General features: G+C 41.5%; 1 protein-coding gene across 1 annotated transcript in view; it reads right to left on the minus strand.

Annotated features, from left to right (window-relative positions):
- The window catches only part of JARID2 (jumonji and AT-rich interaction domain containing 2), a 175,685-nt gene that overhangs the window by 124,220 nt on the left and 38,263 nt on the right, over positions 1–13,202 (minus strand). The window contains exon 3 of the mRNA XM_089682296.1: positions 4,654–4,823. Coding sequence (XP_089538422.1) covers positions 4,654–4,717 — 64 coding nt within the window. The 5' untranslated portion in view covers positions 4,718–4,823. The remainder of the gene's footprint in view (positions 1–4,653; positions 4,824–13,202) is intronic.

Genomic DNA, 13,202 nt, shown 5'->3' on the forward strand with positions numbered 1-13,202 from the left:
TATCATTTTTTTGAGACAGATAGAGCTTTCTTTTGGTGGTATTTAATCACCTCTGGGGTTTTTATTTTTTCTTAAACCAAAAACCACTGAAAATTTTGAAAAAAAAAATGTTTTTTCTTAGTTTTTGTTATACAGTTTTGTAAATAAGTGATTTTTCTCCTTCACTGATGTGCGCTAATGAGGCTGCAGTGATGGGCACTGATAGGCTGCACTGATGAGGAGGCACTGGTAGGTTGCACTGATGGGCATTGACAGGCATCACTGATGGGCACTGAAAGGCAGCACTGATACATGACACTGATATATGGCACTGATAGGCGGCACTGACTGGCACTGATAGGCAGCACTGACTGGCACTGATAGGCGGCACTGATTGACAGCACTGTTAGTTGGCACTGATTGACAGCACTGATAGGTGGCACTGATTGGCATTGATAGGTGGCACTGACTGGCACTGATGGGTGACATTGAAAGGCAGCTCAGATGGGCACTGATATGTGGCATTGATGTGCACTAGTATGCACTGATATGTGGCATTGATGTGGCACTGGTGAGCACTGACTGCTGGCACTGATGGACACTGACAGGTGGCACGTCTGGGGCCACACTGATCATCAGTGCTCTGATGATCAGTGTACATGTCCCCTCCGCGGAAAGCCGATTACTGGCTCTCCTCACCTCTCGAGCTGTTAGCGTGACAGCTCGATAGGAGAGAAATGGCAATAACCGGCATTTCCGTGTTTACATGTGATCAACTGTGATTGGACACAGCTGATCACATGACCGAGCCAACATCTTCGGCTCTTTCCGTGATCCGCTGTGTCCGAGGGACACAGCGCACTGGCAATCGCCGCGCTGAGCACTCCCTGAGCCACGCATGCGCAGTGAGAATGGAAGGACGTCATATGACGTCCTATCAGAACGAGAGAACCACCTTGCGCCCGTCATTGTACTATATGGTGGGCAGAAGGTGGTTAAAAACAATCTACAGTTCCTATCATCAAAACTTTCCAAGAATCTGGAGAAATCTGTGCGCAAGGGACAAGGCCGAAATGCAATATTGGATGCCCGTGATATTCGGCCCCTCAGACAGCACTGCCTTATAAACGGGTATGATTCTGTGATGGCCATCACTGCATACACTCAGTAATACTTACAAAAATTACTGTCTGTGGACATAGTTTGCTGTGCCTTAAAAAAATGCAAGTTAAAGCTCTATCATGTAAAGAAGAAGCCATATCTGAACATGATCCTAAAATGCTGCCGCCTTCTCTGTGCCAAAGCTCATTTAAAATGGTCTGTTGCAAAGTGGAAAACTGTTCTGTGGTCAGATGAATCGAAAGGAAGAGGGACCTTCCAGCTTGCTATCAAAGCTCAGTTCAAAAACCTGCATCTCTGATGGTATGGGGGGGGTGCATTAGTGCGTATGAAATTAGCAGCTTGGCATCTGGAAAAGAGGCACAATCAGAACTGAAAGATATATCCAGGTACTAGAACAGCATATGCTCTCATGCAGGCAACATTGTTTTCTGGGAAGACCTTGTAAATTTCAGCAAGACAATGCTAAACCGCATACTGCATCTATGACAAGTAGAAGAGTCTGGTTGCAGAACTGGCCTGCCTGCAGTCCAGACCTTAAATATTTGGTGCATCTTGAAATGAAAAATATGACAAAGGAGACCCAGGGCTGCTGAGCAGTTAGAATCCTGTAACAGGTAATCCTATAACAAGCAACAACATTACGCTCCCAAAACTTCAGCAAAAGGTCTCCTCAGTTGCCAGACATTTACAGAGTGTTGTTAAGAGAAGAGGCGATGATACACTGGGGAAATCATGGTCCTGTCTCAACTGTTTTGAGACATTCTGCTGCCATTAATTTTATAATTGCCTTCTTTTTTTTTCCTAAAATGGTACATTTTCTTGGTTTAAACATTTGATATGTTTTCTATTTTCTATTGTGAATACAATATGGGTTTAAGAGGTTTGCAAATCATTGTATTCTGATTTTATGTAGATTTTACACAGTGTCCCAATTTTCTTGGAATTGGGGTTGGACATATAGGTCATATAAGCCAGGTGAGAGCTTTGGGGGAGAGGAATTCACAAGGTGAAAAGCCGTGGATTGCAATTGATGGCACAGAGACGTTTAATTTCCAGCACAAGGGATAATATATGTGACACGTGTGAACTTTTTTCTTTGGAATAAACAGATGTTTGCTTGGTTAAAGAGACAAAGAGCACAGCGTTTATGTATTTTATATTGTTACATTGTGATGATATACGGTTAGTGGTATCTGAATGGTTGTAGCGCTGCACTTATTTATATATATATATATATATCATCTTTCTTACGCAGGTTAGTCAGAATAGGTGTCAGGAGAGGGAGGGAGCATTTTTAAGATTAGTTAGCTACAGTTACAAGAAAAAGTATGTGAACCCCTTGGGATTATGTGGAGTTTTGCATGAATTGGGCATAAAATGTGCTCGGAACGTCATCTAAGTCACAACAATAGAAGAACACAGTCTGCTGAACATAATACTACACAAACATTAGATGTTGCCATGGTTTAATTGCACATAACATGTAAACATTCACAGTGCAGGGAGGAAAAAGTATGTGATCCTTTGGACTTAATAACTGGTTGACCCTCCTTTGGCAGCAATAACCTCAACCAAACGTTTCCTGTAGTTGCAGATCAGACCTGCACAACGATCTGGAGTAATTTTGGACCACTCCTCTTCACAAAACTGTTTCAGTGTAGCAATATTCTTGGGATGTCTGGTGTGAATCGCTCTCTTAAGGTCATGCCACAGCATTTCAATCGGGTTGAGGTCAGGACTCTGACTGGGCCACTCCAGAAGGCGTATTCTGTGCTGTTGCAGCCATTGTTTTGTTGAATTACTTGTATGCTTTGGGTCATTGTCCTGTTGCCTCACCCATCCTCTGCGGAACTTCAGTTGGCGGAGAGATGGTCATACGTTTTCCTGCAAAATGTCTTGATAAACTCTGGAATTCATTTTCCCATCAATGACAACAATCCGTCCAGGCCTTGAGGCAGCAAAGCAGCCCCAAACCATGATGCTCCCTCCGCCATGTTTTACAGTGGGGATGAGGTTTTGATGTTGGTGTGCTGTGCCTTTTTTTCTCCACACATAGTGTTGTGTGTTCTTCCCAAACAACTCAATCTTGGTTTCATCTGTCCACAGTATATTTTGCCAGTAGTGCTGTGGAACATCCAGGTGCTCTTTTGCAAACTTCAAACGTGCTGCAATATTCTTTTTGGACAGCAATGGCTTCCTCCGTGGTGTCCTCCCATATACTCCATTCTTGTTTAAGGTTTTCCTTATTGTAGATGTGTCAACTAAAATGTTAGCATGTGCCAGAGATTTCTGTAGGTCTTTAGCTGTCACTCTGGGATTCTTCTTTACCTCATGCAGCATTCTGCGCTGTGCTATTGCAGTCATTTTTACAGGACGACCACGCCTAGGGAGAGTAGCAACAGTGCTAAACTTTCTCCATTTGTAGACAGTCTGTCTTACCGTGGACGCATGAACATCAAGGCTTTTGGAGATACTTTTGTAACCCTTTCCAGCTTCATGCAAGTCAACAATTCTTGATCGTAGGTCTTCTGAGAGCTCTTTTCTGCGAGGCATGGTTCACATCAGACAGTGCTTCTTGAAACCAGTAAACACAGGTGTGTGTTTTTTAAGGGCAGGACAGCTGTCAGCAACACATCCAATATCATCACACTGATTGGAGTCAAGGTTGGCTCATTCCTGGCTCCAATTAGCTCTGGGAGAAGTCATTAAGCTAGGGCCTCACATACTTTTTCCTCCCTGCACTGTGAATGTTTACATGTTATGTGCAATTAAACCATGGCAACATCTAATGTTTGTGTAGTATTATGTTCAGCAGACTGTGTTCTTCTATTGTTGTGACTTAGATGACGTTCAGAGCACATTTTATGCCCAATTCATGCAAAACTCCACGTAATCCCAAGGGGTTCACATACTTTTTCTTGCAACTGTATAGCCTAGAATCCCACTTTAAGTGTATGTAAATTCTAACAGTAGGTTGAATGAGCCTTGTCAACACTAGGACAGAAAATGTGTTAATGGAAGAAATATACCAGGTGAAAATGAAAAAAGAAAAAAAAAGAAAATTAATGCAGCTGCCACATCTAAGGACTGGTAAGCTGCAATATAATACATTGTTTTGGATGGATTAGATACACAGTAAAGTTATAAAGTTACAGATAAAGTTATTTTTATTTACTAACAAAATTTGCATTCTGGAAATATGTATAAAAGAAAAAACACCATCTCAAAATCATCAGTACATTTAGAGACACGGGCAATAGAGCCAGGCTCCATCCCCTTTTAAGCTTCCCTTTTGGTCAGGAGAGGAGAGGAGGTTTACTAGGTGCCATTGTTACAACAGAAGCCGACATCAACATAAAATATCAATTCCCTGTACCTCTAGAACTAGCTATAAGTTTAGCATGTCATTTCCATTAAAGGTAACCTCTGCCTATGCATTTTACATCTCTTCTCAGACTGCATTTCCCAGGACTGGGACAGTAACAGACAGACATTCTTGCTAACGGCAATGTTATTTTTGTAAATAAGACAAAAGAAGTTGAAAATTCTTACCTCGAAGACACAGAAATGTGAGGAAATCCTCAGTCTTGGGCTTGCGTTTGGAGAGGTCGGACATCTGAGTAACTGGTGGGGGTAGCAATGGCTCCACAATTTTAATGGGGGTTGTGCTCGGACTGTTTGGCTGGGATTGGGCAAATTTTCTTTGTGCTTGCAGCCTTGGCCTGTAGAAAAGTGGACCATAAATTTGGTAAGATAAGTAACCTCGGTCACATGGAAGAACACATTTAGGAAAATGATCATATTCTAATTTTAGTTCATGATGTAATATAGAACATTTACATTTTAACATCTAAAACTCTCCTGCCTGCAGATTCATATTGGAAACCCCAGTAGCATTGTGGTAAGTAGGCTATTTTCAGGCTTAGCTGGTTTAAAACAATATTTGAAAAGTTTTCATCAAGACACATACTGAAAGCTGAAACCTATAGGCTTTTATGATTTTTAAAAAACTGATAACATTTGTCAGCAAATGTGTTTGGCTCCAAGAGTTGTGTCCTTACATAAAACAGACGTTTAACTTGTCCTGATGACAACATGAAGTGTACAAAAAACAGACCTCGCAGTTTGGCGCACCTGGCCTAACATGAAACTACTACATTACTAAGAAGCAGGGAAAAAAAACAAACAGATGAGATCACATGACAAAGGTAAATAATAAAATGTTTATTTGGAGACCACTTTGGTAAACAGTTCAGAAAAAAATATGTGTGCTAGATTATTTTGCTAGTGATGTAACCCTACTGCATACTATGTTCTTGTTTTCACTTGATATTTGCTGAATAGGCAAACAGGCCAGTCTGTGCATCGCATCATCTGTGCAGATCCCATACAACTGACATCAGATCAGTCCTGGACTCAAACTGAAATTGACCATACTGGATTGACTCCACACTGAAAAGTGTAAATTATCTAACCTTTTAATAGATGTGTGCTTTCATTAAATAAATCCTCAAGAGATTTCTAAACAAATGCATATTGCGTTTTTGCCCAACCCTTTTTGCCTATCAATGAATCTTCCACCAGCACCTTTTTAGTTATTCAGAGCTATATTGGGCCTTAAAGCATATTTTATTTTCACTACATTCAGCATATTGCCAGATTCTTTGCACTGCATTATTATATAGTAAACATTTTGCTAACTTTTTTATATTTTTACGTCTGCTGTTTTCCAGTGAATATACTGGATCCACACTGGAGAAAATCATATCTTTACACTAGTTTTGTTTTTATTCAGTAGTATTTTGCAGTGCCAGTCTGGCTTAGGACAGTTTATTATCTACTAGGTTGTCTCCTACCATCAAACTATCCATAATTTGACATTTTACACAACTTAAATTAGATAATAAGCCCCCAGATCCCTGAAGAGATCAGTGAATGTATAAATAAGGCTGCAGATGGAGTACATTCACAATGTAGCATATGTCCTTAAGCATCACTAATTCACTGACATTTCTGCACTACTTCAAACTCAATTCCAAAACAGAGCTCATGTTTTCCCCCCTGCATCCCCTTCTCAAATTTCTTCATCAAAGTCAGAAGGTTTGTAAATGTGCTTTCACACTGCACCCACTGCGCTTTGGCCACAGTGTGGGTGCAGCGCAGTGTACCCACAGTTTTCGTGCAGGTTAGCTGCGTTTTCCCATTGACTTCTCTTATGTCCTTTCAAAAAGTGCATCAAAACCATGGGTGGATCACTGTGAAGCTGCCCTAATGAACCACTTCCCTTAGACCAGGGTGAAAACTGTAATCCTAGGTGGACTTGCTTTATGGCCGCACATCCGATCACTGTCCAAACTGTGGCACCTTCACCTCTGGAACATTTTCAAAGTTCACCACCTGCTTAACAAATGACATCACAAAGCTTCTAATTCACTTCCTTGTTATCTCTCACCTCAACTATTGCAATTCTCTCCTTGTTGACCTACCTCTACACAAACTAGTCTCATGAATGCCCCTGCCAGACTCATCCAACTATCCAACCACTCAGTGCGTACCAAGCCTCCTTGTCAATCCCTCCACTGGCTTCTCCTCACCAAACGCATAAAATTCATAGTACTAACAATAACATACAAAGCCATTCACAATTCTGCCCGCAGCTACATCATCGACTTCATCTCAAAATATCACCCAGACCATTCTCTTTGCTCCTCCCAAGACCTCCTGCTATCTAGCCCCCTCACCTACTCCCATGCTCATCTCCAGGATTTCTCCACAGCCTCTTCCTTTCTCCAAAACTTTCCACCTCAATCCATCTGGCCCATCTTATATTCTGTTTGCCTTCAAGCAATCCTTGAAAACACATCTCGTTAGGGAAGCCTAACCTGTTGCTACCTTATCAACTGAGATTTTACCTTTTTTTATCAACTCATCCCCTCACAGTTTTTACTGTTTGTATTATTTGCCTCTCCCTTTAGACTGTAAGCGCTCATGAGTCAGGCCATCTTAAACCTCTTGTATTGAATTGAATTGTAACTGTACTGTCTACCTTAGTCTATGCAAACGACTGGCTCTATATAAACCCTGTGTAATATTATTAATGTCTAACCTTAAAGTATAAGAGCATCTTTTTTTTGCAGTTACACCTTTATCAGATTGTTCTCTGCTTCCCCCCTCTCAGGTTTATAACTAACCTATCCCCAATCCAGCAAGACTTGTACTTAGAAGTCTAAGGAAATGATGGGCTTGCAATGCAAATACATGGGCTCAAATAGAAGATTTCTGACAAGCAGTTGGACAATCTAATCAGTGATTTCTCACTAAATCAGAGACAGGAGTGTATAAACCATACATGTATACATGGGGGCGATTTTTGACCAGTTCCTGATTAACCAGACAAAATACACTCAGTAGATGGCCCTATCAGGTGGGAGGTGGGAGGAGCCAGGTGGAAAATTGACAGAGGTAAATATGTTCTTATGTGAAGTTTCATAATGTCATGCATGACATATACATTATTCAAGCAACTGATCATCCTTACAGCAATTCTACAATTGTTAGCCAAATATTTTTGATTGGTAGTATGTATTTGTAGGTTACATAATAACCTATGAAGAGCAGCTATGCTCACACTTACGGGGCTGCTTCATCTGTGGGATGTGCAAAGGGCTCAAAAGCTGATGATCACTGCTGCTGGGATTAGATGAAGTTGGGTGGGCCCTGCATTCTGCTATGAAACGTTTCTGTGATGAGTAGGTGGGTTTAGGTTCATACCAGGCGTCCTGTTGTGAAGGTTTGCTGTAATGAGGGTGGTGGGCTCAGACTCAGCCCCTGCATTTTGTTGTGTGGCAACATTCGCATCTCTGCCTTTTTTTTGTAGCTGAAGTGCATTTTAACTTTACATGTACTACTAGTCATTCCTATGAAAGACACGTTTGGCATGAAACCATACATTTTACTGTGAAGATTGCTGTAATGAAGAGCTGGGTTTAACCACATTAGGTTATGCCAAGCTGCTGAAAGAACAGCATGCTTTTATAACTAGTGTAGAGCTATATTAATGTAATGTCATCAATGAGGGAATCTGTCACCTTCTTTTTCATTTCCAAATACATTTCCATCAGTATACGGTACATCTAAATTTCATTACAGAGAAATGGTGGACCTGAGTAGGCAGAAGGTGGAGGTGATCCGATGTGTAGGTACATAAAGCAGTGATGAAAGTGAGCAGCATTGGCAGTATATAAGCAGACAATTGTGTGGGAAGTAGATAGCAGGAGGTAAGATCCTTGCACAAAGCATATCTTTTCATTCCACAAAAGCTTTTCAAGGACATCTTCATAGGAAATGTACATTGTTTCTCACACGCCTGTCCACTTTGTCCTTTTCAATTATTATGCATGTGCAATTGATGGTTCTGAAAATTCAATGTTATTTTACACAGTGGTTTTTAATGGAATTTTCATGTGAATTACATTGTGGTATTTTATTCAGAATTGCATTATATATTACGTTTCAGAGTCATTCTGATATTTAGAAGTATTTTTACTCCTGGGACAAGGTTGATAATTCAGCCTTAGCATGTAAGGTTTGGTGATTCCACAACTCCCCCAAATAACTGTGCATTTATTCAAAGTAGAACTTAATTTCCTTCTCACTTTTGTTATCTTTTGTTTTGCCATTGATGCTGGCGATTTCTCTCCATACTAATAACTGTACTAGAATTTTGGCTGTGTCACAGGAAGTATCACATGGTCATTTCCTGTCTGTTTTTACTGTCATTTCGATATCCCCATGTCATTTTTCAGGCTGGGGGGTTGTGTAACAATAATCCTAAAGCTGCAAGTGGGTATTACAAGAAGTGGAGTTATATTATTAGTTTTCTGCCAACTAACAAGCTGTTGTGAAATAAGTGGCATGCATTGATTTGAGCAAAGACAGGGAGCAAGCATCAGGCACTAGACAATGACTGCAATCTCCCCTACTGGCATTGACGACGACCCAATGCATCATGGGACTTGGAGTTGGCAGAGGCATGCCATATAACGAACAGGTGTGACAGTGGCGCCTTTCTGATCCTTCTTTCCAGTGGTTGGGCATACCTGTACTTTTCATATAAAATTGATGACATCACAGACTTTTAAAATGACAATTTTTGTGAACATAAGTAAGTGAAGCAAACAAAATCTACTAGTTTTACCAAGGCTGGGGGACTCTGATATCACTGTATACGTAAGCATGAAAGAAAAGTCACCATTACAGATAGCTTGCAGATATTTACTGACTAAAGCCTAGTACACATGATGAGAAAATCAGATGTAAAATGGAACAAATTTTCCACATTTTGTCATGTTACAACCAAAAACATAAATGTATTTTATTGGGATTTTATGTGGTAGACCAGCAGAAAGTGGCACATAATGTGAAGCGGAAGGAAAATGATAAATGGTTTTCAAAATGTTTTACAAATAAATATCTGAAAAGTGTGGCGTGCATTTCTATCCCCCCCCCCCCCTCCCGAATCAATGCACTGTAGAACCACCTTTTGCTGCAATTACAGCTGCAAGTCTTTTTGTGTATGTCTCTATCAGCTTTGCACATCTAGAGAGTAAAATTTTTGCCCATTCTTCTTTGCAAAATAGCTCAATCTCTGTCAGATTGGATGGAGAGCATCTGTGAACATCAATTTTCAAGTCTGCCACAGATTCTCAATTGGATTTAGGTCTGGACTTTGACTGGGCCATTCTTACACATGAATATGCTTTGATCTATACCATTCCATTGTAGCTCTGGCTGTATGTTTAGGGTCATTGTCCTGCTGGAAGGTGAACCTCCTCCCCAGTCTCAAGCCTTTTGCAGACTCTAACAAGTTGTCTTCTAAGATTGCCCTGTATTTGGCTCCATCCATTTCCCCATCAACTCTTACCAACTCCATGACCCTGCTGAAGAAAAGCATCCCCACAACATGATGCTGCCACCACCATGTTTCACGATGAGGGTGGTGTATTCAGGGTGATGTGCAGTGTTAATTTTACGCCACACATAGCATTTTGCTTTTAGGCCAAAAAGTTAAATTTTGGTCTCATCTGACCAGAGCACCTTCTTCCACATGTTTGCTGTGTCACCCACATGGCTTCTCGCAAGCTGCAAATGGGATTTCTTAGGGCTTTCATTCAAAAATGTATTTTTTTTGTTCATAAAGGCCAGAATTGTGGAGTGCACAATAGTTAACTAGTAGTTATCCTGTGGACAGATTCTCCCACCTGAGCTGTGGATCTCTGCAGCTCCTCCAGAGTTACCATGGGCCTCTTGGCTGCTTCTCTGATTAATGCTCTCCTTGCCTAGCCTGTCAGTTTAGGTGGACAGCCATGTCTTGGTAGGTTTGCAGTTGTGCCATACGCTTTCCATTTACAGATGATGGATTGAACAGTGCTCTATGAGATGTCCAAAGCCTGGGATATTTTTTTCTAACCTAACACTGCTTTAAGCTTCTCCACAACTTTATCCTTGACCTGTCTGATGTCAGCAGGCACATATCAGGAATATGAAATGTTGGGTTTATTCTTTAAAATAACTGTAAAGGAAAAATGTGTTTTTGTTTTTTTTTTTAACAACATACATGTCATACTCATCTGCTCTGTGCACTAGTTTTGCACAGAGCAGCTCAGATCCTCCTCTTTTAGGGTCCGCTTCTGGTGCCCCTAGCTCTTCCCCCCCTTCTGGGTGCCCCCACTTGCTGTGGGGGCTCTTGTGTGGGCTCGATTCCAAGCCACATGCTGTCTGTCCTTTGACACACACACACACACTGCTGCTCAGCCCCACCCCGTCCGCACAGAAGTTTTTTTTTTTCTTTACTTTAATGCATAGAGTGCATTAAAGTTGAAAAAAAAATCTGTCTTTAAAACCACTTTAATCTAAAAGTGATTCTATTGCCATTTCAGTTTATATATTATTTTCTAGAACACAGTTCACCAGTATGTAGTATTCTCTCACCAAAAATGAGACAGGTAACGTATCTTCTTTCATAATAGAATAGAGATAATACTCTATGCAACTTCAAGTAAAGCAATTACAAAAATGCAAGATCATCTGCAGGACCCAGCTTTCATTTCAGCCAACACTATATAAAAACAGTGGAGCACTTGCTGGAAAAGGACAGCAATAAGAGCACACAGCAGTCCTACAGATGTGCGAGGACAGGCTTGTGTTGAGAATATGTTTCCTCCACATGCATAGTGTACACAAAACAAGCTCTATATTCCTCACAAACTCACCTCTCACTGCCTGCACACGCGCGTTTTAATCTCACATTTAGGGAAATGTAAACATGCAGGAAACGAGCACCTCATTCATCACTGGGGGTAGGGGGCTTGCCACCTGGCCTAGCTGGTAATAATGGGATTTGCTGGGAATGTTTTTAACTGTTTTACAACCATTATTTCCTTTTTCAGAATAGGTACTAATCGTAATGGTTAGTGCAAAAAGGTTTGTGGCTCTTCTACACTGCTCAAAAAAATTAAAGGAACACTTTTTATTCAGAGTATAGCATCAAGTTGATTAAACTCCTTGGATATTGATCTGGTCAGTTAAGTAGCATAGGGGGTTGTTAATCAGTTTCAGCTACTTTGGTGTTAATAAAACAATAGGTGCACTAGATGGGCAACAATGAGATGACCCTCAAAACAGGAATGGTTTTACAGATGGAGGCCACTGACATTTTTTTCCTACTCATCTTTTTTTCACTAGTTTTGCATTTGGCTAGGGTCAGTGTCACTACTGGTAGCATGAGGTGATACCTGGACCCTACAGAGGTTGCACAGACAGTCCAACTTTTCCAGGATGGCACATCAATACGTGGTATTTCCAAAAGGTTTGCTGTGTCTCCCTGCACAGTGACAAGAGCATGGAGGAGATTCCAGGAGACAGGCAGTTACTCTAGGAAAGCTGGACATGGCCGCAGAAGGTCCTTAACCCATCACCAGGACCGGTATCTACTCATTTGTGCAAATAGGAACAGGATGAGCACTGCCAGAGCCCAAAATCTGAATACAAAATAAGCTCCAGCAGGCCACTGGTGTGAATGTCTCTGACCAAACAATCAGAAACAGACTTCATGAGGGTGGCTTGAGGGCCCAACATCCTCTAGTGGGCCCTGTGCTCACTGCCAGCACCATGGAGCTCGACTGGCATTTGCCACTGAACACCAGAATTGGTAGGTCCACCATTGGTGCCCTGTGCTTTTCACAGATGAGAGAGGTGCACCCTGAACACATGACAGACGTGAAAGGGTCTGGAGAAGCCATGGAGAATGTTATGCTGCCTGTAACATCCTTCAGCATGACCGTTTTGGTGATGGGTCAGTGATGGTCTGGGGAGGCATATCCATGGAGGGACACACAGACCTCTAAAGGCTAGACAATGGCACCGACTGCCATTCGGTATCAGGATGAAATCCTTGGACACATGTCAGACCCTACGCTGGTGCAGTGGGTCCTGGGTTCATCCTGGTACACCACAATGCCCGGCCTCATGTGGTGAGAGTATGCAGGTAGCTCCGGGAGGATGAAGGAATCGTTATCATTGAATGGCCTTCATGCTCGCCTGACCTAAATCCAATAGAACACCTCTAGGATATCATGTTTCGGTCCATCTGACGATGCCGGGTTGCACCTCGGACTGTCCAGGAGCTCTGTGTCTCCTGGTCCAGCTCTGGGAGGAAATACCCCAGGACACCATCCGTCGTCTCATTAGGAGCATGCCAAGACATTGTCAAGCATGTAATATAAAGTACCATTTTGAGTTGCTGCAACTAAATTTCAGCAAAATGGACTAACCTGCTGCATAATTTTTTTCACTTTGATTTTCAGGGTGTCTTTGAATTCAGTCCGCTGTAGATTGATAATTTTCATTTCCATCAAACGATGGGGCATCCTTACGTCCCTAACACATTACCCAGTCCATATCAGTAAAGATATCCAGCATGATAGTTTTCCCCATTGAGATCTTATGTGTTTTCAAAGTGTTCTTTTAAATTTTTGAGCAGTGTATTTATTGTAATTTTGTAGTAATGCCATTTCGAGAGGAAGCATTGTGAGCAACAGAAC

This window comes from Staurois parvus, unplaced genomic scaffold, assembly GCF_062004578.1.
Source record: "Staurois parvus isolate SC_StPar_1 unplaced genomic scaffold, SC_StPar_1.0 ptg000287l, whole genome shotgun sequence".
NCBI classification, from domain to species: domain Eukaryota; kingdom Metazoa; phylum Chordata; class Amphibia; order Anura; family Ranidae; genus Staurois; species Staurois parvus.